The sequence below is a fragment of the Rhinichthys klamathensis genome, unplaced genomic scaffold, assembly GCF_029890125.1.
Source record: "Rhinichthys klamathensis goyatoka isolate OS25496 unplaced genomic scaffold, OSU_Roscu_1.1 h1tg000152l_1, whole genome shotgun sequence".
In the NCBI taxonomy this organism is placed as follows: Eukaryota; Metazoa; Chordata; class Actinopteri; order Cypriniformes; family Leuciscidae; genus Rhinichthys; species Rhinichthys klamathensis.
Genome location: NW_026606687.1, coordinates 445,088 through 471,383, shown reverse-complemented (window position 1 = coordinate 471,383; position 26,296 = coordinate 445,088). Strand labels below are relative to the sequence as shown.

General features: G+C 40.1%; 1 protein-coding gene across 6 annotated transcripts; it reads right to left on the bottom strand.

Moving 5' to 3' along the window:
• Positions 1-8,473: 8,473 nt before the first annotated feature.
• Positions 8,474-22,670, bottom strand: atn1 (atrophin 1). Of its 6 annotated transcripts, none has more exons than XM_056258461.1 (10): positions 22,324-22,670; positions 18,724-18,867; positions 18,309-18,410; positions 17,836-17,955; positions 15,056-17,748; positions 14,179-14,395; positions 12,328-13,816; positions 10,064-10,207; positions 9,795-9,975; positions 8,474-8,670 (listed from the first exon to the last, which is right to left on the bottom strand). In XM_056258461.1, the coding sequence occupies exons 2-10, from the start codon at positions 18,748-18,750 to the stop codon at positions 8,637-8,639; spliced, it is 5,007 nt and encodes a 1,668-aa protein (XP_056114436.1). In that variant the 5' UTR covers positions 18,751-18,867; positions 22,324-22,670; the 3' UTR covers positions 8,474-8,636. The 6 variants fall into 6 exon arrangements, with proteins under 6 accessions (XP_056114436.1, XP_056114435.1, XP_056114437.1 ...); XM_056258460.1 differs by having other exon boundaries at positions 12,328-13,819; positions 22,324-22,668; XM_056258462.1 differs by having other exon boundaries at positions 12,328-13,819; positions 17,836-17,952; positions 22,324-22,668.
• Between the last annotated feature and the right edge of the window lie 3,626 nt (positions 22,671-26,296).

The window sequence follows — 26,296 nt, the reverse complement described above, 5'->3', positions numbered from 1 at the left end:
ACAAAACAAAAGTATAAGCCAGCAGCCCCTCAATGCTGGCCACACACAACAGAAACAAAACACACCATAAAATCAGGCCTGTTCCTCTCTCGATCTGCCCTGTCGCTCCTCGTTTTATGCGTCCGCTCCTCGGTGAGAGACGCGAGAGAGACCAGTGCGTCTCACAGGTGTCGTTCATTATCACTCACGCCACCGGCCTCGCGCCGCTCTCACGTCCCTCGTCCTGCTCGCCACAGCCAACTAACTATACATTTTGTGTGAAATGAATTTCTAACTCTGGTGGCAGCTAACGTTAGCCCTGTAGAGTAGACGAAAGAGTGATTTCTCTGATGTTTGCGACTTTGCGCTGTTCTGGATTAGTGGGAGTGGCTTGCGGAGCTGTGCAACGTGGTGCATTCTGGGAGTTGTGGTCTTACACACAAATGCGCCCTAAAGTTATTTTCTGTCTTTTCTCGGTCAAGAGAGCACCAAATTAAAAATTTCTTTTACATTTCGACTACATATATGACCCACTTTCAATAAAGATTAATGTTGAAATGGGTGAAGTGCTCCTTTAATGGTCAAACATAGTCAACATTGGACAAATTAAATCCCTGGAAAATGGATATACAGGAAGATATAGATGAGGTAGACTGGAAATATGCATGTCTTAAAGCACAAACACAGACAATAAATACAAGGTTTAAATTACTGCAATATAAATGGCTAATGAGAACCTACACTCACCGGCCACTTTATTAGGTACCCCATGCTAGTAACGGGTTGGACCCCCTTTCGCCTTCAGAACTGCCTCAATTCTTCGTGGCATAGATTCAACAAGGTGCTGGAAGCATTCCTCAGGGAGTTTGGTCCATATTGACATGATGGCATCACACAGTTGCCGCAGATTTGTCGGCTGCACATCCATGATGCGAATCTCCCGTTCCACCACATCCCAAAGATGATCTATTGGGTTGAGATCTGGTGACTGTGGAGGCCATTTTAGTACAGTGAACTCATTGTCATGTTCAAGAAACCAATTTGAAATGATTAGAGCTTTGTGACATGGTGGAAGTAGCCATCAGAGGATGGGTACATGGTGGCCATAAAGGGATGGACATGGTCAGAAACAATGCTCAGGTAGGCCGTGGCATTTAAACGATGCCCAATTGGCACTAAGGGGCCTAAAGTGTGCCAGGAAAACATCCCCCACACCATTACACCACCACCACCAGCCTGCACAGTGGTAACAAGACATGATGGTTCCATGTTCTCATTCTGTTTACGCCAAATTCTGACTCTAACATCTGAATGTCTCAACAGAAATCGAGACTCATCAGACCAGGCAACATTTTTCCAGTCTTCAACTGTTCAATTTTGGTGAGCTCTTGCAAATTGTAGCCTCTTTTTCCTATTTGTAGTGGAGATGAGTGGTACCCGGTGGAGTCTTCTGCTGTTGTAGCCCATCCGCCTCAAGGTTGTGCGTGTTGTGGCTTCACAAATGCTTTGCTGCATACCTCGGTTGTAACGAGTGGTTATTTCAGTCACTGTTGCCCTTCTATCAGCTCGAACCAGTCTGGCCATTCTCCTCTGACCTCTGGCATCAACAAGGCATTTCCGCCCACAGAACTGCCGCTCACTGGATGTTTTTTCTTTTTCGGACCATTCTCTGTAAACCCTAGAGATGGTTGTGCGTGAAAATCCCAGTAGATTAGCAGTTTCTGAAATACTCAGACCAGCCCTTCTGGCACCAACAATCATGCCACGTTCAAAGTCACTCAAATCAACTTTCTTCCCCATACTGATGCTCGGTTTGAACTGCAGGAGATTGTCTTGACCATGTCTACATGCCTAAATGCACTGAGTTGCCGCCATGTGATTGGCTGCTTAGAAATTAAGTGTTAACGAGCAGTTGGACAGGTGTACCTAATAAAGTGGCCGGTGAGTGTATATGTCCGGTAATATTCCAGATGTGTGTTCTAAATGCTTGGATAATAAAGGTACATTATATCATTGCCTCTGGGAATGTCCAAAAATACAAAACTTCTGGAAGGAGGTTATAAAATGTAGCCTATGTCAAACATGTTTAACATTAAAATTCCTTTGAATGTAAAACTTTGTATTCTTGGAATGTATCCAATGCTCTTTATACAAACATCAAGACAGATTAAATGTATAGACTTTGGTCTGCTTAAAGCCAGAAGAGCTATTGCATTATGCTGGAAGAGTATGGATGCTCCGTCCATGAAAATGTGGATAAAGGAGATATCAAACTGTATCGGACGGGAAAGGCTAACTTTGCTAAATGCAAGAGGAAAGACTTTGATCCGCTGTGGGAGCCATACATAAATATCATGTAAACTGGGAATGTAGACCTTACAGAAAAAGACTTTGTAAACACTGTCTCTAACAAATTCATTTATTATTATTTTACTTTTTTTTCCTCTTCCTTTAAGAAGTGTAAATTGAAGATGTATATGTAAAAGGGTGTAAGCATGTGTACTTGTTCTTTGGTTATAAAATGAGAAAAGGACAATAAACATAGTGAAAAAAAAGTAGTAAATGGACTTTATGTTCTATTGGAATTGTGCAAGATTTGATTATTTGTTGCATATTTTTTTCCCCATTTTGTTCCCTAGATAAGTGTCCCAATGCACCTGTTGAAGCTAAAGGTTTTTTATATACAAAATAAACCATTTTGTAAATTGTGAAGGTTTAATGACATTTACTTCTCTGTTCTATACTACCACTGATGGAAGACTCAAGTAATTCTAACTTTGCTCAACTGCAGCTCCTGAGAATCAAATGTGTTTTCATGAGCTTTTTGCTTTGTTTCATTTTCTGTGGTCATAATTAGACTATTAGATTACAGGCTATCTGTAAACCTCAGAAAACTACCCGTTAGACTCACTGTTCTTCACATGAGGGGACCACATTAGAATAGCTAATCCTTGCTTAGTCACAGTTTTTGTCTGCCGAGTAGGCCTATACATGATGACACAAACAAATATTTGAAAGATTAAATACACTTTGTAACATGTCTTTCGGAGCATGCGCAAAACGCAAAGATCGGTACTAATTGGTACCATACAATTTAAGCTGAATTATATTTTAATTCAACACTATCGAACAGATTTTCTCACTCAGATTGATAGTAGAGAAGAACCTCACACTGCAAGATAAAGAACTTTACTTGATCTTTATTGATTTCAAGAAAGCCTTTGATCGAGCGTGGCATCAAGGCCTTTGGAAAGTACTACACCACTATGGAATCCATCCCAAGCTGATCAATCTGATTGAGAATCTGTATAAGAAAACACAAAGTGCTATAAGATTCAGGAACGATATGACAGATTGCATGGTTCCAGCTGCCAGTACAAAATCTGAGTGAACAGTGATAAATAGAAAAAAGGAAGGACTCATGCTCAGAGGGAAGGAACTGCAAACTGTGACTGCTCAACAGACATCAGAACAAGAACAGCCATGGCATTTGAAAGTGATGAGCAACAATAACTGGAAAAACAAAAACATCAAGAATGAGACCAAAATGAGACTGCACAGATCCCTCATACTCCCGATTGCCTTGGACTGTTGCAAAGCATGGACACTTAGGAGCGCTGAAGAGAGTCCGCATCATGGAGAAGATTAGAAACGATGACATCAGAAAGGTCCTCAATCAGATAGAAACGAGCGTGCAAAAAGTACATGAGAGACAAGACAACACCAATAGCTTGGTCATGTACTCCGTCTTCGTATATGGATAAAGACAGGATTGCCAACATCGCATTGCACAGAACAGTGGAAGGTACCAAGAAAAGAGGACATCCAAGAAAAACGTGGATGTCATCAGTGCTGCGAGATACAATGTTGAACAACAAGTTTTAATGAGAATTGCGCAAGATAGAGACAAATGGTGTTTAGCGTCGACGACACTTATGCAAAAGCCTACTGTAAGAGCCAATTAGCGCTCTTAGTATAAATAGGAATCAATCTTTGGTTCCTTAGATGTTACCCGGAAGCACAGACAGTTTTTGAACACATACACATATGCACACGCAGACGCCGATGCCAGTACAAAGTCAAATACATGTGCAATGAAGTTTGTCTGGATATGGCGATATGATGGAAATAAACCGAACCCATGGTTTTAACAGCAAATTCGACTTGGACTTTCATTAATCTAACAATGTAAATGTGCGTCAATTACTCAACCCCGGGAAAGCACCTCAGGGGCTTAAAGTTTAGGCTTGGCCTCTACACCTACGTTGAAGTGTAATAAACTGCTTGGAGATTTTTAAAAGACAAAAATGTTTTTTGCTAAGTGTATGCAAGCTCACTTAATTGACAGACAGTCGATGCTATAACATTGGTTTTGGTTATTTTAAAATTTTCTCTCTCTCTCTGCTACAGATAGATCTCTTATCATCAGGATAATCACTGGGCTTTCCTCAGACGCATTCATTTCCTTTAAAAGCGACATTTACTGTCACATGCAGGGCTGCCAGGAGATATGGTCATAGTTGCACTGCCCGGGTTACGTGGCTGAGGTATACTTACAGGAATTGACATGTGTGCTGCAACTCAGAGCATGTAGCTAAATCATACAAACAGGACAGAAAGGGACTTAAAAAGAGTACACTTTCATGACTATATCTTAACAGTCTTGAATAAATTTTTTTTCAAAGCTGTACTTTAAAGTACATTTTAAATGATTATGTTTTAATCTTTTGTCCTGCTTTAAAAACATACACTTATTTTGATGTTTATTACATTTAAGTGGAATTTCATTTCAGAAATAATATATTATCTGCATGTACATTTTACAAATATATACAGTTTTAATATTTGAACTTAATTGTGTATGCAATTAAGCATAATTTTTTTTTACAAGGGGCAACAGACGTGTGTTTGTTTACAAGCTGAGTCATGATGATGCTGTTGAGCTTACCATGTCTTCACTCATTCGACACATTCCTGTAAACTTTGTCATTGTGGTTCAACTGGATTTAAGTCATCATGTCTCATCATGGAGATATCCAACTGGAAGACAGTGTAGGAGGAAGACTTTTTGGGAAAACAGAAAATAGCCGTAGGCTACTACTGGTTAGGCATGATTTGCTTCATCAGTTGCTGTTATTCTGTAAAAATTTATCAGTGTTATTTACTGAGATTCGGAAAAGAACTGACCACACCCCACATGAAGTTCAATAGGAATAACAGTGCAGGGTGAAAATAAAGATTTTCAATTAAAAGATTAAACAAAAGAAGTTAGTTTAACAGCATACAGAAAACATAAGTCTTAATTAAAGGCCATGTTTACAGTTACAGCCTGAAAATGAAATGTATTATTAAACATCTAAATTCAAGTTCAATTGTCCATGCGTTCTGTAGAAGGCAATCAATCATTCATTTATTTTATTCAGTAAACATCTTTTTGTCACATTGCAACAGATCGCCCATATCTGAGTTATGGTCTTAATAAAAAAGGGCTATTAAAAGAAGTGAGGCAGGTTGGTAGTGAAATAATATTGATACTTCAAAATCTACCTGAATACTATACTTGAAAATAGTTTCAAAATCAGTCTGGCTCTGGCATGACAGGAAGCAGAAATGGGAAGTCTCTTAAAAATGTCATCATTTGACCTTTTATGAAATGGCAAAGTCTGTTCATGTTGTCAAATAGTAGCTATAATCCCACGAACAGTTTATGATAATAAAGACTTAAAAACAATATTTAAGGGTTGGTTACCCAAAAATGAAAATTCTGTCATTAACTCACCCTCGTGTCGTTCCAAACCGACTGTAAACAGCTGACTTCCCGGGCTCCGTAGTAGATGCCAGATGCAAGTGAAAAAACTCATGTAGGCTAGCTATTTCGAGCTCTTGGAATCTGGAGTTACAAATGATTAATTATGATCAATTAGTACTAAGAACAATGAGATAATAAAAGCTATCAACTTTTACCATTGAATAAGCGGAGTTCTTCCGATGAAGCATCAATATGCCTTTGATGTGTGCCGCAAATTTCAGAAATATGTGAATAAAAGCCTAAATCTGTAAAAGCGATCAATGTCTTCAGAAATATTGGACTAAATCACTCAATTCATTATGGATTAGTTTTACGATCTCTTTATGAACTTTTTAAAGCTTCAAAATGGTAGTTGCTTAGCTGCAAATGGAGGGACAGAAATCTCTCAGATTTAATTTAAAAGGTATTTCATGAGTTCACACTACATTAAATGAAACAGAGTAAAGAGTATTTTACGTGCTGTCCGAGGGAGGGCAACGGGCTCGAAATTTTGGCCCGAACCCAGAGTAGCTATAGGCTATTAATTATCTGAACGTAAGCTACTCCTCCCGAACTTAAAACATCATTTGTGTTCCGAAGAAGAACGAAAGACTTGCGGGTTTGGAACGACATGATGGTGATTCATTAATTACAGAATTTTCATTTTTGGGTGAATTAACCCTTTAATTGTGAGCAGTTGATTTTGCTTCTACATAATGGGGTGGTGATGCCATCTAGTGGTGCAATAAATGGTAGCATCCTGGGATTATTAGGCCTACGGGCGCCTACCTCAACCACAACATTCTCACTGTTGTATAGGTTTGTAAGGGTTTGTGTTTTTCACCATGGTCAGGCAGTTCTGTCCATTGTGTTTATGTGTACTCGTGTAAATGTCACTCTCAATTAAAAGTACTGGACATTTTTTTTCATTGCATGAAGGTTTCAAAGATATGCTATAGTCTACAACATGATTTGCTCTTAAGACTTCGTGAATTTAATAAGTTTTCTGTAAATTCTTCACTAACAGAACGAAAGATAGTTTTTCTAATAAGGTGCAGACTTCTTATTATAAAACGGATAGTTCCGGTCCTTGATTCTGGTTGGTTGAGCCGCGTTCGAAGCCGTTGTAAATAACAACAAACATACACCTGTGACCGCATTACATTAGTATTACTGCGCAACTACAGAACTTTGTGATTCTTTGTTGCTTGGCAACCTTTGGAACTACATTGCTTGGCGGAGGAATAAATGTGTTATAACATTATATTTTTTGTTACTGATGTTTATTTTATGAATAAAATAAATACTAAAATGAATATTTTTTATGCAGTAACCGTTTTTTAGCGGGGCTTATTGCTTTATTGACCAACTGAACATCCGAGGAGGATAATGTGCGTTGCAGGAAAAATGACTAACGTTACTGGAAAGGACTGTCAAATGTCAACTTTTTCGAGATGTCCAGTGTTCAGTGCATTTTTGTATCAGTGCTTTTCTGGTAAGAAGTCACTTTTAGTCAGAGTAAGGCGTAAAGATGAATAACTGTATAACATTTCTCCTCTATAGCCTACTCTGCTGCCTGTCTTGCGTTCTACTCCTCCCACACTCAGACTGCTGCTCACTGCAGCGTTACGAGTCTGTCTCACGCTTGCTGCATGTGTCTCTTATTAGCCACACTTATGCAATTCCTTATGTGTATGCTGCGAGAGAAACAGAACAGAGAGAGACGAGAGCTTCCTAAGGGATGCAATATATTTTTTAGTGTTAAGAAAAGGCCTGTTCTTTTACTACAGATTCTTGGGGCTCTCTGTGGCTGAGACTGCAACTCTCCATAATGTACAAAACAGGAACAGGAAACCATACATTGGGTTTGCGTCACCAAACAACAGCACTGGTTAAGACAAATGAAATGAAATGACAATTTAACATTAATAAATGAGAAGGCTATACTTTCAATGATACTTTCATGTCAGATGTTACAATTTCAATTTTGGACGAGGTAAAATTATGCCCTATTTCCATTATGAATAACCTATAAATCAAGTTTAAATGATTTTGGGGTCATTTTGACAGTCCCTGTTAAACATAAATGTCTCACACAGACATAAATAAAATTAAACATTAAACTGCACACATAAAGAAATGGTATTTTATTTCCAGATTTTTCCTTTTCATTATTTTTTATCTTGCACCCCCCCCAGGTAAATCAACATAAAAAAAAATAAACAGCGGTACCATGAAAATGTAAAAAAATAATAAAAAATAATGTTTATATAATCATATAATTATTAACAAACAACATTAATCATTTTAATAAGAACACGATAAAGAAACATTATGAAGGTAAGCTGTTTATCTCATGCACCCTTTCATAAACACTCAGAGTGGTAGTTTTCAAAAAACAAACAAACAAACAAACAAATAAAAACAGATCAAGAATTTTAGCCCATTGGGCTTTTTGTATCTAGCTACATGCAAAGACATAAAAGTGAACTTGATTTTTTACACATTCTCTCTGGCATAATGTAGTGTACATAGACTGAACCACAGCCTAAATGCCTCTGCCTGGTGTTATGAAACAACACAGCGAGGAATCCTCCGGGCGGGACGTTTTGGAATATCCATTCAGTGCCACAGTATCTAGGCTGTGTGCCAGAGTTATACATCTCACCTTTTTGGAATATACACATTGTTTGTTACTCCTGTATTTAGGTTAGTTCAGAATTTATGATATGTGTTCTGATGTCACATCCAAACTTGAATCCATATTTGTTGTCTTTCAGTGCTGAAATTTTGAAATGATTGTTTTATTTATTTTTTATTTGCACTTCATCCCTTCTTCATTTTCTTGTCTTCATGTCCTCTGTGTTTCTCACAGCGTTTTGTCACTCTCTTTCTTTAGGTGGCTGCAATGGAAGGCAAAGGGGTTGGTCAATGATGGCAAATCAGGTCAATGATGAAAGAACGAAAAAAGACTGCAATGTAGTTTTCAAATTTGCGATTTTGTGTGGGGACGGGTGACTCATGCCTAGAGCATTGACGATTTTGATACTGACTAAAATTTTAAAACTGACAAAAATATTGGCCTTAAGTGTTAATGTGGAATAATATTTTATACATAAAAATGGCTTTCAAATATAATGCTTAATGTCAATAATTACCCATTATTTCCCCCTCAATTAATAAAATGTAATAAAATACAATTTAATGGAGGCATTGCTATCAAACTCTTTCCAGCTGACTTTTCCCATTTATTTTTTTCCACAGGGATTTCAAAAATGTCCTCAATAATGAGTTATAAACCATGAACCAAACCATCCAGCTCCAAGATGAATCACAACTTTACAAACTTTGATTTGCATCACAATATTACACAATATTATTTAAAAAAGACAAAAGGTTCAAGATCGAGTATTTGACATTATTATTATTATTACATATTATAAACTACATTGTCCAGTTTATGAACTGGAAATTGAACTACACAGCCCATGAGGTATTGCTAATGAAAAAAATGATGGTACAACATAAAATTGTTGACTTAGTCACTGATTTTTAGTATGATGTAGTTTTAATGCAAAATGCTCGAATGTATAGGTTGTTTTATAGTGTAGGGAAACTTGATTAAATCATTGCATTTGTTCACTGCTGATCTATTTTTGTGCAGTTCTCTTTTATACGGTAACAGAAAATCTTTACCAGGTGAATGCAAGGATCTCTCTTTAGGATTATGGGTGGAGTAGTTTTCACCAGAATTATTTGGCTATTTTAATAATTTGGCTAAAAATACTGAAATCTTGCTGACTTGTGGCTTCCGCAGAAGCATGTACTATCGTTTAATCTCAGAACTCATGGTAGGCCTGTCTTTAAAGGGTTAAACGTTATAGTTAAAATCAATTTCTTTATGAAAAAAAAAAATATTGCGATTTTTACAGGTATCAACATTAGTGATGCAGTTGAAAAAAGTGGTATCGCCTATTGCTAGTGTTGTTCATTCACATCTATGTACAGTATACATATTTGCGCTCACCTGTAGTACTCGTCCTGTGCAAGGGAGTGATGATGGTGGTGGTGGATCCACTGCTGTTCCAGGGCGAGCCTCTGGAACTGAATCTCGGCACTCTGAGCCTGCTGCATTGCCTGGAGCTGGTGAGCTGCAGACATTGACCCACCCAGAGACGAGGACTGGGGCATCTCACGGAAAGGACCACCTGTACACAACATGCAAGCAAATGCAGAAATCATGTAACACAGAGAAAGATAAAATGCGTCGCAACAGAACATCATTACACCTCTTACCAAAGAGCTGCTGTCGAAGCACCTCGCTGTCAGTGAGGGAGTGTGCCAGAATGGGAGGACCAAGAGCAGCCCCTGGGTACGGCAGACGGGCCAGGGGAGACCCTGATGCCAGCGGATCCATCAGGGGGTGTACCCCTCCCGCGGCTGCCACCCAAATACGTAACAAAACAAAAGTGGGAAATTTAATAAGAGTAGCAGATTTTCCCAATGGCACTGTAGTTAAAAATGCTTGTTGTGTACAGGAACAGTGCTGCCATTATTCTTGGCAATCATAACCCATTTTACTTCTATAACCTGGCGTATTTCCGAATGAAACTGGACATTTCAGCCGACAGTATTTGTATTGTTGATGATGGTGCTGAATTTGTTACAGAAATGCTGCTTTTGTGATGCTGACAGTATAAATGTTACATATCTTAAAGGGAGAGTTGACTCAAAAATGAAAATTTAAATTTACTCACCTTCATGTTGTTCCAGATCTATATCACTTTTTTTTTTAACTGTTTTGGCCACACAAAAATTAATGGGGTACAAAACCACACTGGACCCTACTGCATTTCATTGTATGGACTAAAAAGTACTTGAGACATTTTTAAAATTATCTTCTTTTGTGTACCACAGAAGAAAGAATTTGATATACTGTAGATCTAGAAAGTGATAAGGGTGAGTAAATAACATATTTTTTTAATAACTATCAATTTAATTTATTCCCTTTAATTGCTGCTAAATACATTATTAACACTAAGCAAAAATAGATAAACACTCTTGTCAAGTGGGTAATTGTAGCCATTTAACATCATATATGAAATTGTTTAAGCAGTTTAATTATTGTGTTGTAGTCACATTTTTCATAAGGTGACAAAAATGGCATGTAATTTTCGATGAAAATATTTTAGTTGATGAGAATGTGCAAAATTAAACTAAATATTTAATATATTGTATATATTAAAACATGTATCAACATTTAACAAAAATATGTGAATATTTGTGCACTGTTAATATATTGTGTGTTGATATTGTGTGTTGTTTTTTCTTCGTCATATTTTGTTAACAGTATGTTTTAATTTTAATCTGGTTAATTATCTTATCATGATGCACATTCTTTTAGCTCGTCTTTGTTATTTGTTGACAATCCAAAAATATTCAACAAACACTTTCGACAGTTTCGACAGCGTTCAGTTTGAACGCAATCAATAACAGGTGGTCTAGTCCAGTGGTTCTCAAACCTGTCCTGGGGACCCCCCACCACTTCCCCTTTTGTATGTCTCTCTCATCAGACACACCCAATTCAAGTCTTGCGGTGCGTCCCAATTCGCATACTATCCGTCCTAAATAGTATTCGAAATTAGAATTAGAACGTCCCAAATCGTAGTATGTTGAAATGAGTATTCCAAAGATACCCCGATGGTCTACTTTTTCTGGTCAGAATCCGCAGTGCAGATCCGTGAACACTCAAATGGCTAATATTGCCCACAACCCATCGCGCGTTGGACGAGGATTCGATTAGAACTACAAACACGAGTGAAAAGTGTTAAAAAACTACAGACATGGAGGACGCACGAGTCAGGCGGTTATGTAGAGAGGTTTAGATAAAGGGGTTTGAGTGATTAATTATCAGTATCTAACCTGACGAAAATGTATTTATTCAATGTTGCCCACATTATATTACATCTGCAGCAGCATTGTCAACTTTTGAAAATATATGTTTAGCCATTAACTTTTAAATGCATCATTATATTCAAATTGCAAACACATGAGGAGAGTCTCCGCATGAAAGACCCACGACTGGCAGATCAACGTGCTACAACATTTCTCTCCGAAACGGTAGGAAATTAAATTAGATTGAATGGAGGATTTTCACTGTGACAAGATGATTGACAGGGCAGTTTACGGTGACAGGATGCACACGACAGAGCTGTCCGTTAAAGATGACGAAGTAGTATGTCCAAAGCTTGCCTACTCTTTTGCTACACACCCAAAAGTATGTAATTTTTCTTCACAAAAAGAGTACATACTTTTAGGGCATAGTATAAGTAGGCGAATTGAGACGCAGCACTGCAGTCTGTACTAATGAGCTGACAAAGTTGAATCAGGTGTGTTAGGTGAGGGAGACATGCAAAATGTGCAGTGGCCCCCAGGACAGGTTTGAGAACCACTGGACTCTAGTCAACCACCTTGACCCATCCCTAATAGTGACAGAATCATATTTTGAATTTGCTGAAAGAGAGTACTGTGTAAAGTGTGAGTGTCTGTATGGTGAATACCTGTGTCCTGCTGGTGCAGATGTAGGTGAGAGTGAATGTGTGAATGCTGGTGATGATGAGGAGTCACGTTCAGCATCTGTAGCCGGCCGAGAGATTCTCCTCCTCCTGTGCCTCCTGCAGCAGCTGTGCCTCCTCCTGCTGCTCCTCCACCTGTCCCTGCCCTATCCCTGTCCCTCTCTCGCTCCCTCTCTGCGGCAGGTATCGCTCTCTCTCTCTCCACGCTCCTTGCACGTTCAGTGCTGGGAGGAGTGCGAACCGGGGTGGGATATCGTTCTGAAGGCGGAGCCTGGGTTGGGAGGGATGGGGCCTGACAGGAAGGGTGTGTATTTGGAAAGGTAGAGTGTGGAGAGGGGTGATTAAGAGATGAGGCTGTTGGAGGAGGAGGAGGTGGTGGTGGTGGTGGCGGGGGAGGAGGTTGAGGGGGAGGGGCGGGGGCAGCTGGTGTCACTGGGGCTACGGCAGGAGCCTGGTGGGTGGGGAGTGAGGCTGGGAGTATAGAGTTGGGTGGGACTGACAGAGGTGGAGGGACGGGATTTGGATTCCTAGCTGCTGCAGCTAAAGCTTGAGGGGGTGGCGCAGGAGGTGGAGTTGTACCATAAAGGGCAACCTCACTACCAGGAGGCCCACCTCCAGCTCCACCCCCTAGCAGCAAGGAGTGTGAGTGTGCGTGCGAATGTGCGTGTGACAAAGCTATTGCCGGGTCGGCTAAGGCTCCAGCTGTGTAGACACGCTCCTCGCTCTTAAACTCAAATCCTGGCTTCACACGTTCTCTTTGAGCTGCTACAGCATGAGGGAATCCCATTCCTCCAAGCCCCGCCCCAGCCAACCCCCCTGGCCCGGGACCATGCCCTGGGTGGGCAGGGCCTCCCTCCAGCCCGCCCCCATACAAAAAGCCCAGAATGGCAGCAGCCGTGGCAGCGTCGGCTGGAAGGTGGTGGGGGTGTGCGAGGGCTGGGTTTTGGAATTGGGACAGGAAAAATGAAGGGTGCACATGGGGATGAGCGTGGGCGTGGGCGTGAGCGTGAGCGTGCGTGTGCGCATGTGGGTGAGGGTGGTGGTGAAGGTGGGGATGGTGTGCCTGTGCCCGGCTGACAGCGCCCAACGGAGACATGGCGTGAGGACGGGCATACTCACTCAGGGTTCTGAGGGCTGGGGTATCAGGGCCCAAGTATGGACCCCCAAGCCCGATGCCAAGAGCACCCTGAGGGCCTCCAATAACTTGAGAGCCCCCTGCCATGGAAGGGAGAAGAAGAGAATGAGGAATACTGTGAGAGAGAGAGGGATGCAGATGATGAGAGGGGTGAATGGAGTGGGGGTGTGAGGCATGGTGGGCAGGGTGGTGCTGTGGATGGACTGCTGGGTGCGAAGGGTTCACAGAGGACGAGGAAGATGAAGGGTCTAGAATGATGGAAGATGACGACGGAAAGAAGAGTGAAGAGCCCTGGCGTGTGCCTGCAGCTCCTAACCCTGCACTTGCGCCACTGTCCTTCTGCTGAAAAAAAGAGAAAAATGTTTGTAAAGAACTTGACAAGTAATGTGTAAAGAATCTAATAACTACAAGGAAAACACAAACTCCACTGCCATGACAAGAACTTTTTTTTGCCATATTTTGTGGTGGAAAATATATTTCCCCTCTGAATAAAGTTTCTTAACTTACTCAACTGGCAAATGTTTTTTTGTTTGTTTTAAGCATAACCCTCACTAAATTGCTTGATTTCTTATTTAGCTTATGAAGTAAATGCATCTATAATGTTAATGTTAAAACTAGATACAAAACTAGATAAAAATACTCAAAAAGAAAAAGATTATTTTCTTTGCAGTGCTTCGAACATAGTTTATTGTCTTTTTTACCTGCAGATGTCTGTCCAGGTCTCTCTCCCTCTCCTTTTCTCTCTCTCGTTCCCGCTCTTTCTCTCGCAGGTCTCTCGCTCGCTGTTCGACCTCTCTGCGAGCACGTTCTATTGCCTCATTTCTCTTCTTCCAAAGCTTAGAACCATCAAGCGGAACAAATAGAACGTCACTACGGGCACAAGAGTTCCCACTGCCCCGGTCAAGAACCCTGTGGAACCTGAAAGCAAAGATGTATTATCTTTTCCACAACATATTTATATTATCATGTGGAACCAAATTGCGTATTTTAATAAATGCAATTCATCTGCTATACAAGAACCCATTCAGACATTGCTGATCTGAAATTAACATTTATTTTAGGTAGGACATCAGGTTATCTCCTAATCCCTTGTGTTTTACTGACAATTGATTATTGCTTTCCATGCAAGTCAAAACCTGTTTTGCACCCAACCAATAGCCATTTGACATAAAGTGATGTTGTAAGATTCGCCTTCAATTCTTAAACACAATCATTATAAGTTAGCTTTAATTCCATTAATTGATAAACAATATAAGGTTGAAACTACGCACAGTTATCTGTAACCAATTGATAAGACATATAGTACATTAACCTAACAATTTTTGGAGTGTAAGCCTGTGCAAAACAAGATTTGTGCATAATGGCAAAGGTTATCTATATGTAAAAAATGAAACAAATAATTAAATATCCAATATCGATACAAAAAAATCTCTAATATCGGTGAATAACCTATATGACACCATTATATTGTGCATCTCTAATTTTAAAATCAATGGCATGATAGTTCTGATCTGTTTGTGTTCGCATTTACAGTTTTATGATGTTTTATTAGATTTCATTTTAGTAAGCTGGTCTTACCGAGCTGATTGGCTGGCATGGATTGGAATGTCAACAGGTTTAGGTTCTGGGGAAGGACTTCGGAGAACTGGAGGTGGGCTCTCCAACTCCTCCCTCTCCTCTACTGGCTCCTCCTTGATGACAGGTGGTGGCACAGGGCCAGAAGATGAGTCAGAGTGACCATCTCCTCCAACAGATGTGCTGGGGGTTGAAGCAGTGTTGTTATGGCCGGGGTTACTGAGATGAGGTTGTATTTTAGTGTTTTGAGGGGAGTGCAATAGTGATGGAGTGCTAGTGCTATTGCTGTTGTTTGGAGCATTGCCACTGGCATTTCCATGGCTACTGTTGCCATGGTAAGAGCTACTGAAAGGAGTATGACTGCTTAAAGTGCCATGGTAAGGAGTAGGTCTGCAACTTGATGTACAAGAGGTGGACACACCTGATGCAGGAAGTGGTACAGAAGGAGCAGAGGTTGATGGAAAAGGAGTAAACCCTCCAATCGGATTTGTTGAGGGACTGAGAAGAGGTGAGAGCGGGGTTGATGGAGTCTGATTGGATGAAGAATATGGGCCCTGTCGAGCATGACTGCCTGGAAGGGATGTTATGGGTGAGGGCTGACCATGTGAACTAGTGGAGGTTGGAGGAGGTGGAGGGGGATAAGTAGTAGAGGGGGGATGCCCATGTCCAGAACCACTTGATGAAGGAGAAAGGGATGGAGGGTGACTGCGATTTGAATGGAGAGCAGATGTAGTGTTGTCCTTTTCCCTCTCTCTGTCTCTGTGCTGCATAGGCAACGCTGTCTGGCCAGGATAGTGAGAGTGATGAGGAGGTCCTCCAGGATAATCCCGAGTAAGATTTGGGGCCAATCCAGGTGGGCTCGGGAACTCCCTTGGTACACCAGAAAGTGGGACAGAGGAAGCGGTCGATCCAGGGGGTGGGTAGGGATCCTTTGTCCCTGGAGGAGGGTACTCTCTTAAATAGTGCGGAGGGGGAGGAAGGTCTGCAGCATTGGAGGGTGCTTGGGGAGTATGTCCTTGCAGTGTCTGCTGTACATTTGCATCCATAGGAGAGGGATAGTCTCTACTTGGGGGGATCGAATTGGCAGAGGAGAAAGGAGGATGACCAGAGCTGTTTTGTGGTGAACTGGCTGGGTCACGGGTCACCAGGGACGTTGAAGGTAAAACAGATGATGGGGCACCTACAGGCGGTTGGTTGGCATTACCAGCATAACTGTTACTCCCTGCCTCCCTAACCTGGCCTGCTAACTCTCCCCACCTACTGTCCTTGTCTCTTGGATGACATCCTCCCCCTCCAGTGCTTTCAGGTCCAAACTCCCGGCCTTGTGCTTGAAGCTGCTGGTTCTGCAAAGGAAACTCCCTCCCAGTTCCACGCTCTCGATCTCTAAACCCTGGTCCATATTCCCGACCACTCGGTGGTCCTGCAGGTCCATCTCGGTTTGAGGCATATTCTCTGCTTTGTCCTGGTAAAGAGTTCCCAAAATCCCGACCCACATTAGAGTTGGGTCCACCACCACCAGAAGTGCTACCACAGATGCTACCGCTGCTGCTGTTTGCATTGCCACTGCTATTACTAGCAGGGAAGTCTCTGTTGCCAAACTCTCTCCCAGCCCTCTCCCGCTCAGCCGTAGTGCCATACCTAGGCAGATACTCTTTGTGTGGGTGGGGATGAGGGTGGGATAGGTAAGGTGGGTGGGAGGAGTGTCGGGTGGACGAAGGAGTATTGTACACAGAGGGCAGCTGTTGCTGCACTGGGGGCTGTTGGCTTGGATGTGCATGGTGGTTACCTTGGTAACGTACATATCCCCAGTTGCCAGGACAACTAGAGGGAGGTCCCCCTGCCCAGCTGGTAGGAGTGTAATGGTGAGTGTTTGGAGGAGGAGGTTGTTGAGTAACGGTACTAGTTTGTGGAAGCAATGAGGGTGGAACAGACTTATCACCTTTCTCTGGTTTGTCTACTTTATTTTCCCCACCTGGAGCATTCTGCCCCACCTCTAGAGGTTTCAGGGCAGGTGGAGGTGGGAGAGTCGGTGCATGGCTCACATTTGAATTCCCATGGGAATACTCAGCTCCTCCCACCCCAGGTTTCCCACATTGAGGGCCTGCTTTTGAAGGGATGCGACTGCTGGTGTGTAGCGTCTCTGGACCACCAGGACCTGTATACTCAATTTTGCTCGCAAGTTTCGAATCTACGGGGAAGTACGACTTCCTGTTGCTACTTGTATCACTTGCATTGTCCACCCTTCCACAATGAGATGTATAGAGGGATGACGAGGACTTCAAGGAAGACAAATCTCCCTCAATTCCTACCTCACTGTCCCTCTGGTCCTCTGGTCTGCCATCCTCACCCCTCCCTGTGCCTCTCCGGTCTTCTGCTACACATTTTGATGCCCCTCCATCTTTGTTTTTATCACCCTGCTTTGGGGAATCTGGAGAGTCAGATTCAGAATCCAAACTTGCCAAGGGGGAAGCAGAGAGACTCGGAGAAGAGGATCGATTGTCCTGGTCAATGTCCCGACCACTGCTTATGCTGCTGCTACTATTGGCTAAGCTGCCTCCAACTGAGCTCCGACTGCCTTGTGATTGGCCATCCTCATTGTCACTTTCTCTTGATTGACTGTTGCTTGACGTTGGAGGTGGAGCAGAAGTCGGAGTGTTAGTTGAAAGGGGTGGGGCTGGGGGATTGGAGGAGGAGTCCTGATGGCAAAATTAAATATCAATATATATTTTTATTTTTTTAATCTAATGCAATTGTATTCATAGTTTCTAAAATTTTACCAGTACCTGGACTTTCTGTCTTTTGGGCGGAAGCACATGCTCCTCCCCTTCACTTTCTGATGAATCATGACCTTGAGATCGTCGGTTGAAACGTCCAGCAGCCAATTCCTCTCCAGCGGTTCTCTGCTTAATAGTATCATTTTAATCATGATGTGAGGCAATTGCATTTTTCTATATAGTATAAAAAAAATAACAAAAGAACAACATTTCCCTACAAGAGAAAGCAAAAATAGCCAACCGAACCTCTTAACATACAACATAGTGTGAAAAATGACTGATCATGAACATCCAGAATAAGATAATCTAAACTTAAAAGAGGAGACATAAAATAATTCAGTGACAGAGATGGTAAAAATGAGATGAGGTATACCAAGGATGTCATAATCAAAGATGAAGAAACTACGACAATGGAGAAGATCACAAAAATAATAAATACATAAGAAGAAATAAAGAGGGAGGAAAAATACAAGAATTCTTACTGTTTGCCTTTCGTTGCGCTCTGCTCGAGAGGGGCTGGGGTGCGGACGTCTACCCCTCCTTTCCTCGCTGCCCCCCCTCCTGCGTCCACTGCGAGCGGGCATCTGTGGCAATGCCCGGCATGACCGAGGGAGGGCAAAGACAAACAGAAGAAAGAGAGAGAAAGTAAGACAGCATGACAAAATGATAGCACAAAGACAGAAAAGGAGTAAGAACTAAAAGCATATATTTTGCTCAAATACTAAGTAGTAAAATACCATTTTAATGAAGGGGAAATTTGCTATGCATATCCAAATACTTTGTAAGTGTAAAGTGCACTTAAATGGTTCTGACTGACTTATTCTATGGCACAAATCAGTAAAGACTTAAATCTACATATCGTCCACATTTGAGGCTGATCTCAAGTAATGCCCTCACCGATTCTTTGTGGGTTCGGGTCTTCATGACTAGCTCTCTATGTGGTCCATTCCTTCCACTCAGCCATTACAGAAAGCGGGAGCGTGACCACAAATGGGATGGTTGGCCTACAGGCTGCCTATCATAGCACTGAATCTTTGAAACCTGGGAGAAACAGAGTGAATACCACTAAAGTCAAAATAAACTTTACCATAGCATTAATATATTTAATACATGTATATCCATTTGTTATCAGATATTTAATCAGTAAAGTTATTAATATCTTGATCTTGCCAGGAAAAAGTAAACTGTTAATTTAATTCCCTTTTGAAGTAATATGAAAGGGTGATGAGATTGGTCCACTGTTCTGCATTAAACTGGCTAAGAGCAAAATTATAATCTAATGTTCTCTCTCTGATAAATCAATGATGAAAAGATCTGTGATTAAACAATCTGTAATTATCATGATATTATTGTTTTATAAACAAACAATTCTACTATTTGCAGTGGGGAACAGTATTGCTGTAATGAATAAGAATTAAGAAATATATTTTTATATTGACTGCATGGTACTTCAGAGTATTTTGTGGTACTCTGAAGCTGAGCTTTAGTCATCAATGTTGAATGGAGCTTTGCAAAAATCATCTACTGCAGCCAACATAGGGAGAAGCACTGCTTTCAAGATCAGCAATCTCGAAATGCAAAATGCACAGAAATAGATGCTTAATATTTTAAGCTAACACATATATTCGTGTTCCTGCTGAACCTTCAGAAGAACTAAAGTGAGTGTAACGTTTTATTAATCTTTATATTAATATTTATATTAATCTTTGCAAATCGCCAGCTGCACGCTTCACGATGAATGCGTCGGTTTACACTCAGGGTACATTACAGCATGTTTTCTATGTACAACGTTCTCAATATAATTCATAATCCCACGTTTATAATGAACAACGCGTTATGGTTATTGTGTTATTGTGTTACAAACGGTGTATGCGCAGAACAGAGAGGCGGGGTGAGCAAAGCTCATTATCATTTAAAGTCATATGCACTGAAACGGCGTGCTGAAAACAGAGCTGTTTTTGACCAGGTAAAATAAGTGTTTTCTTACAATACTAATGAGAATTTTTAATTAAAGTACATTACAAACTTTTAATTTAGACCCTAAAGAATCATATTAGCTTGTACAAAAATGGCATTATATGACCCCTTTAACCTCATCACAGTTGAAGTGAATCCATTTTTTCTGATTATGTAGCATATGTTGGCCTTTTTAAAACATTTTCAAAACTTAACCATGAGAAACAATTTTTTTTCATGACGAAGACCAACTGACACACTATAACTTGCTTGAGAGAGAGAAAGATTATAAAATAATTAGTTAAAAAAAACATAACTCCTTTACCAGCCATAGTGTAGTTAAGAGGTTAACTAAGTCACAGTATTTTAAGTCAGCCTCTACTCTTTCTTTCTCTCTCTTTTACACACACTTCATTTATTGTGAATGAGACTATATATAGCACACTAACAGACTGAGTGAAGCCAGTGAGTGTATTTAGCGCCACCTTCAAAACTGCTAAATGTTTACACCTAAACCACTGAACAAGAGAAAAACCACAGTGCTGATAAATATTATATATAACCAGATTTACAGGCTACTGACAACCAACGCATTGAATACTCAGGCTATCATGACCACAATTAACAAAATACTCATTTGTAAAACAAGAATTAATAGTAGTGCCAAACATACAAAGACTACACCTTGCACATATCCCATAAATGTAAAATCAGCATATTTGTGATCCAATTACAGTGTACACAAGGTAATATATCCAAATGACAAACAATAAAGGCTGCCAGCACTCTGTCTACAGGTGAAATTTCATTCATCAGGACTCAGGAGTCCATTACCCAAATCTTGGCCAGGCTCCATGCATACCAAAAGCCTTCCACTCTCCCACTGAAAACACTTGCATCTAAGGAATCAGCAATACCGTCACTTACAGTATATACATACAGTCACACACCATATGGCAAGCAGTTTGAACAATTATTCTGTAGACATAACAAGTACCTATTCCATGTAACAAGTACTTGTTTGGCAATTAATAATAATCATTAGTGAATAGTATCTTTTCAGTTTAGTAACTATGCATTAGATACTAGTACTCATAACAATATCTAATAAATTAGTCATTAGTACATATTCATTACTCTTCTTTTGCTACTAGCTACAATCCCAATTGTAAAGTTACTGAACCAATTTTACTGCTGTTTCTGGTAATACATTTTTTTTTTGGTCTTACTGCTGTTTCTGGTAATATTTTTTTTTTTTGGTCACCGAATTTTATACGGAACAGTAGTTTAGATATCAACTATTCACTTCTGACTAGTATGTATTCCAGTTTTGTCTGTTAGTACCGAAATAGATTTGAATATTTACTTTGTTTCAGTTTTACTAGTACATGTTTATACGATATTAGAATCTAGTCCATTTTTTTTATCTCACTAGTTACAACGGTTTTTATTTTTCAGTAATGACTAGTAAGAATTGCCCCTTTACAGTGCAATTCATTTTTTTTTCTTTACAACAAATGTACTCTAGGCCTGTTAATAAATAGGTACTAGTATCTATTCAGGTATAGTACTAGAAAAATAATGAAATTATTGAAATACATATTAACTAGTACCTAATGAATAGCTACTAGTAAATGTGAAATGGGTACCAGCAACAACTGGAATACATATTAGATACAAGAGAATAGATAAGCACAGAATCACAGCAGTTCTCCACAGAAACCATGGTAAAAAAATAAAATAAATGTTAGCAGTAATAATGGAATAGTTACTTGTCACTGCTAAGATAAATACTAGTAAGTAATGGATAATTACTAGTGCATGTAGTACTACCAAAACTGAAAAAAGATACTGTTGGATTATCTAAGTAATGCAAATGCAAAAAGTAGGCCTACTAGTAATAAAAAACTAACAGATAGGCAACTAGTTAGTTTTAAGGAATAAATGCTACAATGGCTTGCCACACACACAACAAATCATACACACTGTCCCCTTCACATGCACATTGGAAAAATTTTAATTAGACATAATTAGCTTTGATTTTGAATTCTTTAGCACGCAAATGCTCAATGCCAAGAGGTGGGGTGAGTTAGACACCAGAACGTGCATCATCTCTCGGCCACGCACCGCAACGTTCCTTTCTTCCATTCTTCTGCTGCTTGTTATTGATACGCATGCAGAGGCAGTGCACTACTGTACTAACTGGACGACCTCTGGATTACAGTTCTCAGACAATGCACTGCACATTCGATCCTGACAAAACGAGGAGAGAGGTTCGCAACTCCCCCCCTTTCAGCTTTTTCCTTCTCATATGGGGAAGATTTGGGATCAGAATGGCGAATGGCATTCTTGTCGAGCTCCGTGGAATGTGAGCACTCGAGACCTGAGTGGTTACGCACCCCGATTTGCAATATGATTTTTAGCCCAATATATGCACATACGTAAAGCACAACGACGGGAGTGCGAGGAAAGGGGAACCCTCTGAACATGTCCAAAGAAGAACGAGTCAAATATAAGCATCCATTTTCTCCCCCTTCTTACCTATAATATCCAGCGATGCGTATCTCCCTTTCTTTCTCTCCTGCTGCCGTTCGTACTGTACACTGACCGACACGCGTTCAAACATACAGGGAACTCGATGCACGGAAAGATTTACATTGTTGCGGCTTCGCAAATAACGCAGTGTTTTCCCAGCCGCTCCCCCTGAAATCGGCGCAGAAAACGGGGTGCAGCTGAAGACTGTACAAATTGATGCGTACGTTTGATTCTTCCCCACCCCCTTTTCTTTCTGCCCCTCTCCCGCTCCTCTGTCAAGACGACTTGCACTCTTTTGCAGTCTGTACGGACACAAATCTTCACGGAGGGGTGAGCGAGAGACGCACGACCACTCGAGGGTGAGAAGGGGCGTGATTTTCCTTATTCTTCATGGAAAAGAGGGAAGGTGAGGAAAGGAAAGCAAAGGAAATAGGAAGGATGAAAGATGTCGAGATAAGGGTATTTATTCATTATGTAAATTGCTGCTTACTTAATTGTCGATTTACTACACTTCATTAAGGAAATTAACCTAGAACTGCGTGATTAGGTAATGGGCACTAATTAGGCTTAATTGTAGTACCTTAATGAGGTAGGGGTGTCATTTCTCCTGCAAAGTTATTATTTGAAATAAGCAATTTTGTTCATTAAAACATGAGCATCCATGTTTTAGGCTTAAAAAAACTACAGATTTCCTTAAGTTAAAGTCACCATGAAATCAAAATGGATCCTGTTTACCTTCTTAAAAATACATTCCTGGTCTTAATGTGAACGATGAATCGGGACATATAATTTCAAACAAGAAAATAGTCAAAATATAATGGCCCAGTTCCACAGACAGGGCTTAGACTAAACTAAGATTAGGCCTGAGTTCAATTATTGGCATTTAATAGCTTTTATATACGTGCCCTAGAAAAAAAAAAACACATTACTGTATATGGATCAATTGCACTGACATATTTTAAGATATGTCAGTGGAAGATGCCTTCAGTTAAAACAGCTCAAACGTGCATTTTAGTCTAGTAGTTTAAGCTTTGTCTGTGAAACCAGGGTAATGTCTTCCGATGTCATGAAGGCCACATCAGCTATTGGATGATATTAACCAATTAGCTAGGCATTGTTTTAGCAAACCTTCAATCGGTCTGGCTTCATTCTGATATAATATAACACCGACTTTTCTCCATCCAAGTCCCACCAACATCTATAAAATCTGACAACAATAGTTTGGAAAACTGCACTTCTTAAGCCAAAATCATGCATTTATGAAAATGTATTTTAGGCTGGTCCAGCTAACGCGTGTCCTAGAGTAAATAAACAGGCTTTTTCCCTTACGAGTTCTACCCTTCATATATATATATATGAGTGGACCATCTATGACTTATAAATTCTCACAAGTTACACTTGGAAGTATGTCACATTACAGAAGTAAAGTTGAAAATAGCAATTCCCACATGCTTTAAGGCATCTTTACACAGGCTATAGGGTCTAAGGTGGCTCTGTGCCTGCTTCAAATTGTGTGAAGACGCAATGTCACATAAAAAAATATATTAAAAAAGGTTCTTTGTCATTGTCATGCCGGAGCATATATATATTTTTAATTAATTTCATGTTTCTATATTCATTATATTATTTTCAAAATTATTTCATAACACTATTTTGTAAATGCATTTATCCTGCCTCTGTGCAGCATTTAACATATAAGTGCACCTTTTTGTGGAATATGAGCCATTTTAGATGCAGCTTCTCTATTGCCTTTGCATTGTAAAATGGCATTAGATTAAAAGAGATTTCCCAAATTTGTACTTTCTTGTAAGACTGCAATGGAGTGACCAGTCAAGCGGTCTCTCTCTCTCTCTCTCTCTCTCTCTCTCTCTCTCTCTCTCTCTCTCTCTCTCTCTCTCTCTCTCTCTCTCTCTCTCTCTCTCTCTCTCTCTCTCTCTCTCTCTCTCTCTCTCTCTCTCTCTCTCTCTCTCTCTCAGACACACATACACAATTCATCTCCCTCAGTCTCTCTCTCCTGCAGTTTTTTCTTCCCTTTCGAATAGACCTCTGTCCCGGCTCCCATTGTGTTGTAACCATAGTAACCAACCTTGCAGAAGTGCGCATGCGTTATCATGTCTGCCGTCAGACTATGAGCGCTCCATCTACTGTTTGAAGCAGGAGAGGCTTAGAGTCTGGCTGCAGAGGTACTTTGCATTGATTTACTGTTGCAGGTGTGTAACACGGAGCAGTGTTCACTAAGGCCTACTGGTTGGAGTTTGTTACAGCTCCTCATCACACGATTACCATTCAATAAACAACCGGCAAACCTGTGACAGAAAGGAACACATATAGTCTACATAAAAAAAAAAAAAAAATCATATTAGGCATGTTCATAAATCTGTAGCAACTGATAAAGTGTATACATCTATTTACCCTATTCATAATAGTCTATAATAGTCTACTTTACACTATAAAGTGTAAAGTTGTAGTAAATAACCAAATAAAAATGGTTATTCATTTGTTCTGTTCTGTAGGCTACTGTAAAGTGATTTGAATTAATCTGTTCAGTGAATGAATAAATGATTAATTTATAAAGACAGTCACTTGTTGCCATTTACAGGTGTAATTTACACAATTTCTCTCATTAGGAGAGATGCAGCACAGGCCCGGAGTGGCCATTGGGAGAATTGTGCATGCATAGCTCTTCGTACCGGTTAAAATGGGACCCATTTTGGCCCTGATGCAGCATGTGTGTCTTATGGTTTCAGAATCAGAGCACACGTTGGGTTTCCATGTTGTATGGGGACTTTGGATAGACCTAATGACTTTTATACTGTACAAACTATATTCTAACCCCTAACCCTGAACCTACCCATCACAGAAACAAAAGGTTTACCAAGACCACACACAAACTAGTTAAAGGTACACTGTGTAACTTTGCATGCATTTTGCATAAGAACATTGTTTTGGTTGTGCTTCGGCTCTATGTGACAGTGCGTCCGACTCTCTAACCATTAGGCCACTTATTACAAGCTCTGTCGTGTTATCATTTTGCCATTATTTTGCCAGCAGATTCTCTGTTCTGCAGGTGATTCTCCAGAGGTTTGAGATTTAGCTGCTCCATGTCAACCTTTCTCGCTAGTTGTGACAACTAACCTATGCCACCCCCACATCATACATGCGTCAAAGTAGCCGGAGCAACTTTTCTATATTTACAGATATGATGACACCATGATATTTATGACACGATTTCCTATGAAAACCATTCAGACAGGTCTAAAATATAAACATTTATAATAGGCTATAACCACAGTGAAACAGGGTAAGACAAAAACACATCTGAAAGAAAGATTGATGATGTATTGACTCATTAAAATTTTGTTTAAAAAAAAGTTACAAAAGAAGTGTACCTATTAATGTTCTCCTCAATTACGTTATGTCCTGGACAGCAGTGTTTCAATATTCTTTTTATAGAAAAGAATATTGTCTCCCTTGTATCTGTCCCAGAGCTGATCATACTGACCTTTAGCAGCAGAGCTTTCTGCAAAAGAGGTATCAAAAATAGAGTTCACAAAAGTAGAAAATTGGGGAATGACAAGAGCAAAGAAATAACCTGCTTAAATAGTTCTGGAGAAGTAAACATTGGCTTGTATCATCAGCACATAATGCGTAAGTTCTGGGTCATAAAGGCAAACTGCTGTGTGTGTGTGTGTTTACAGCATAGCCTTTACAACCATAACAACACACACATATTTTATTTAAAAGTATCTTTAAATGTTTATATGTAAAATATATATACACACACAAATATAGTATTTCATAATATAGTTTTCCCCCTCAAATTATTGAGCTCATAATATCATTTGTAACAAAAAAGCATTGCATTAATGCAAAATAAAACCTTTTTCAAAAGTGATCTCAGACTTTTGGACCCTGTATATAGATACATTTTTATGTAAAATCTGGTGCAAATACAATGAAGCTAAAATTACCTGAGCTT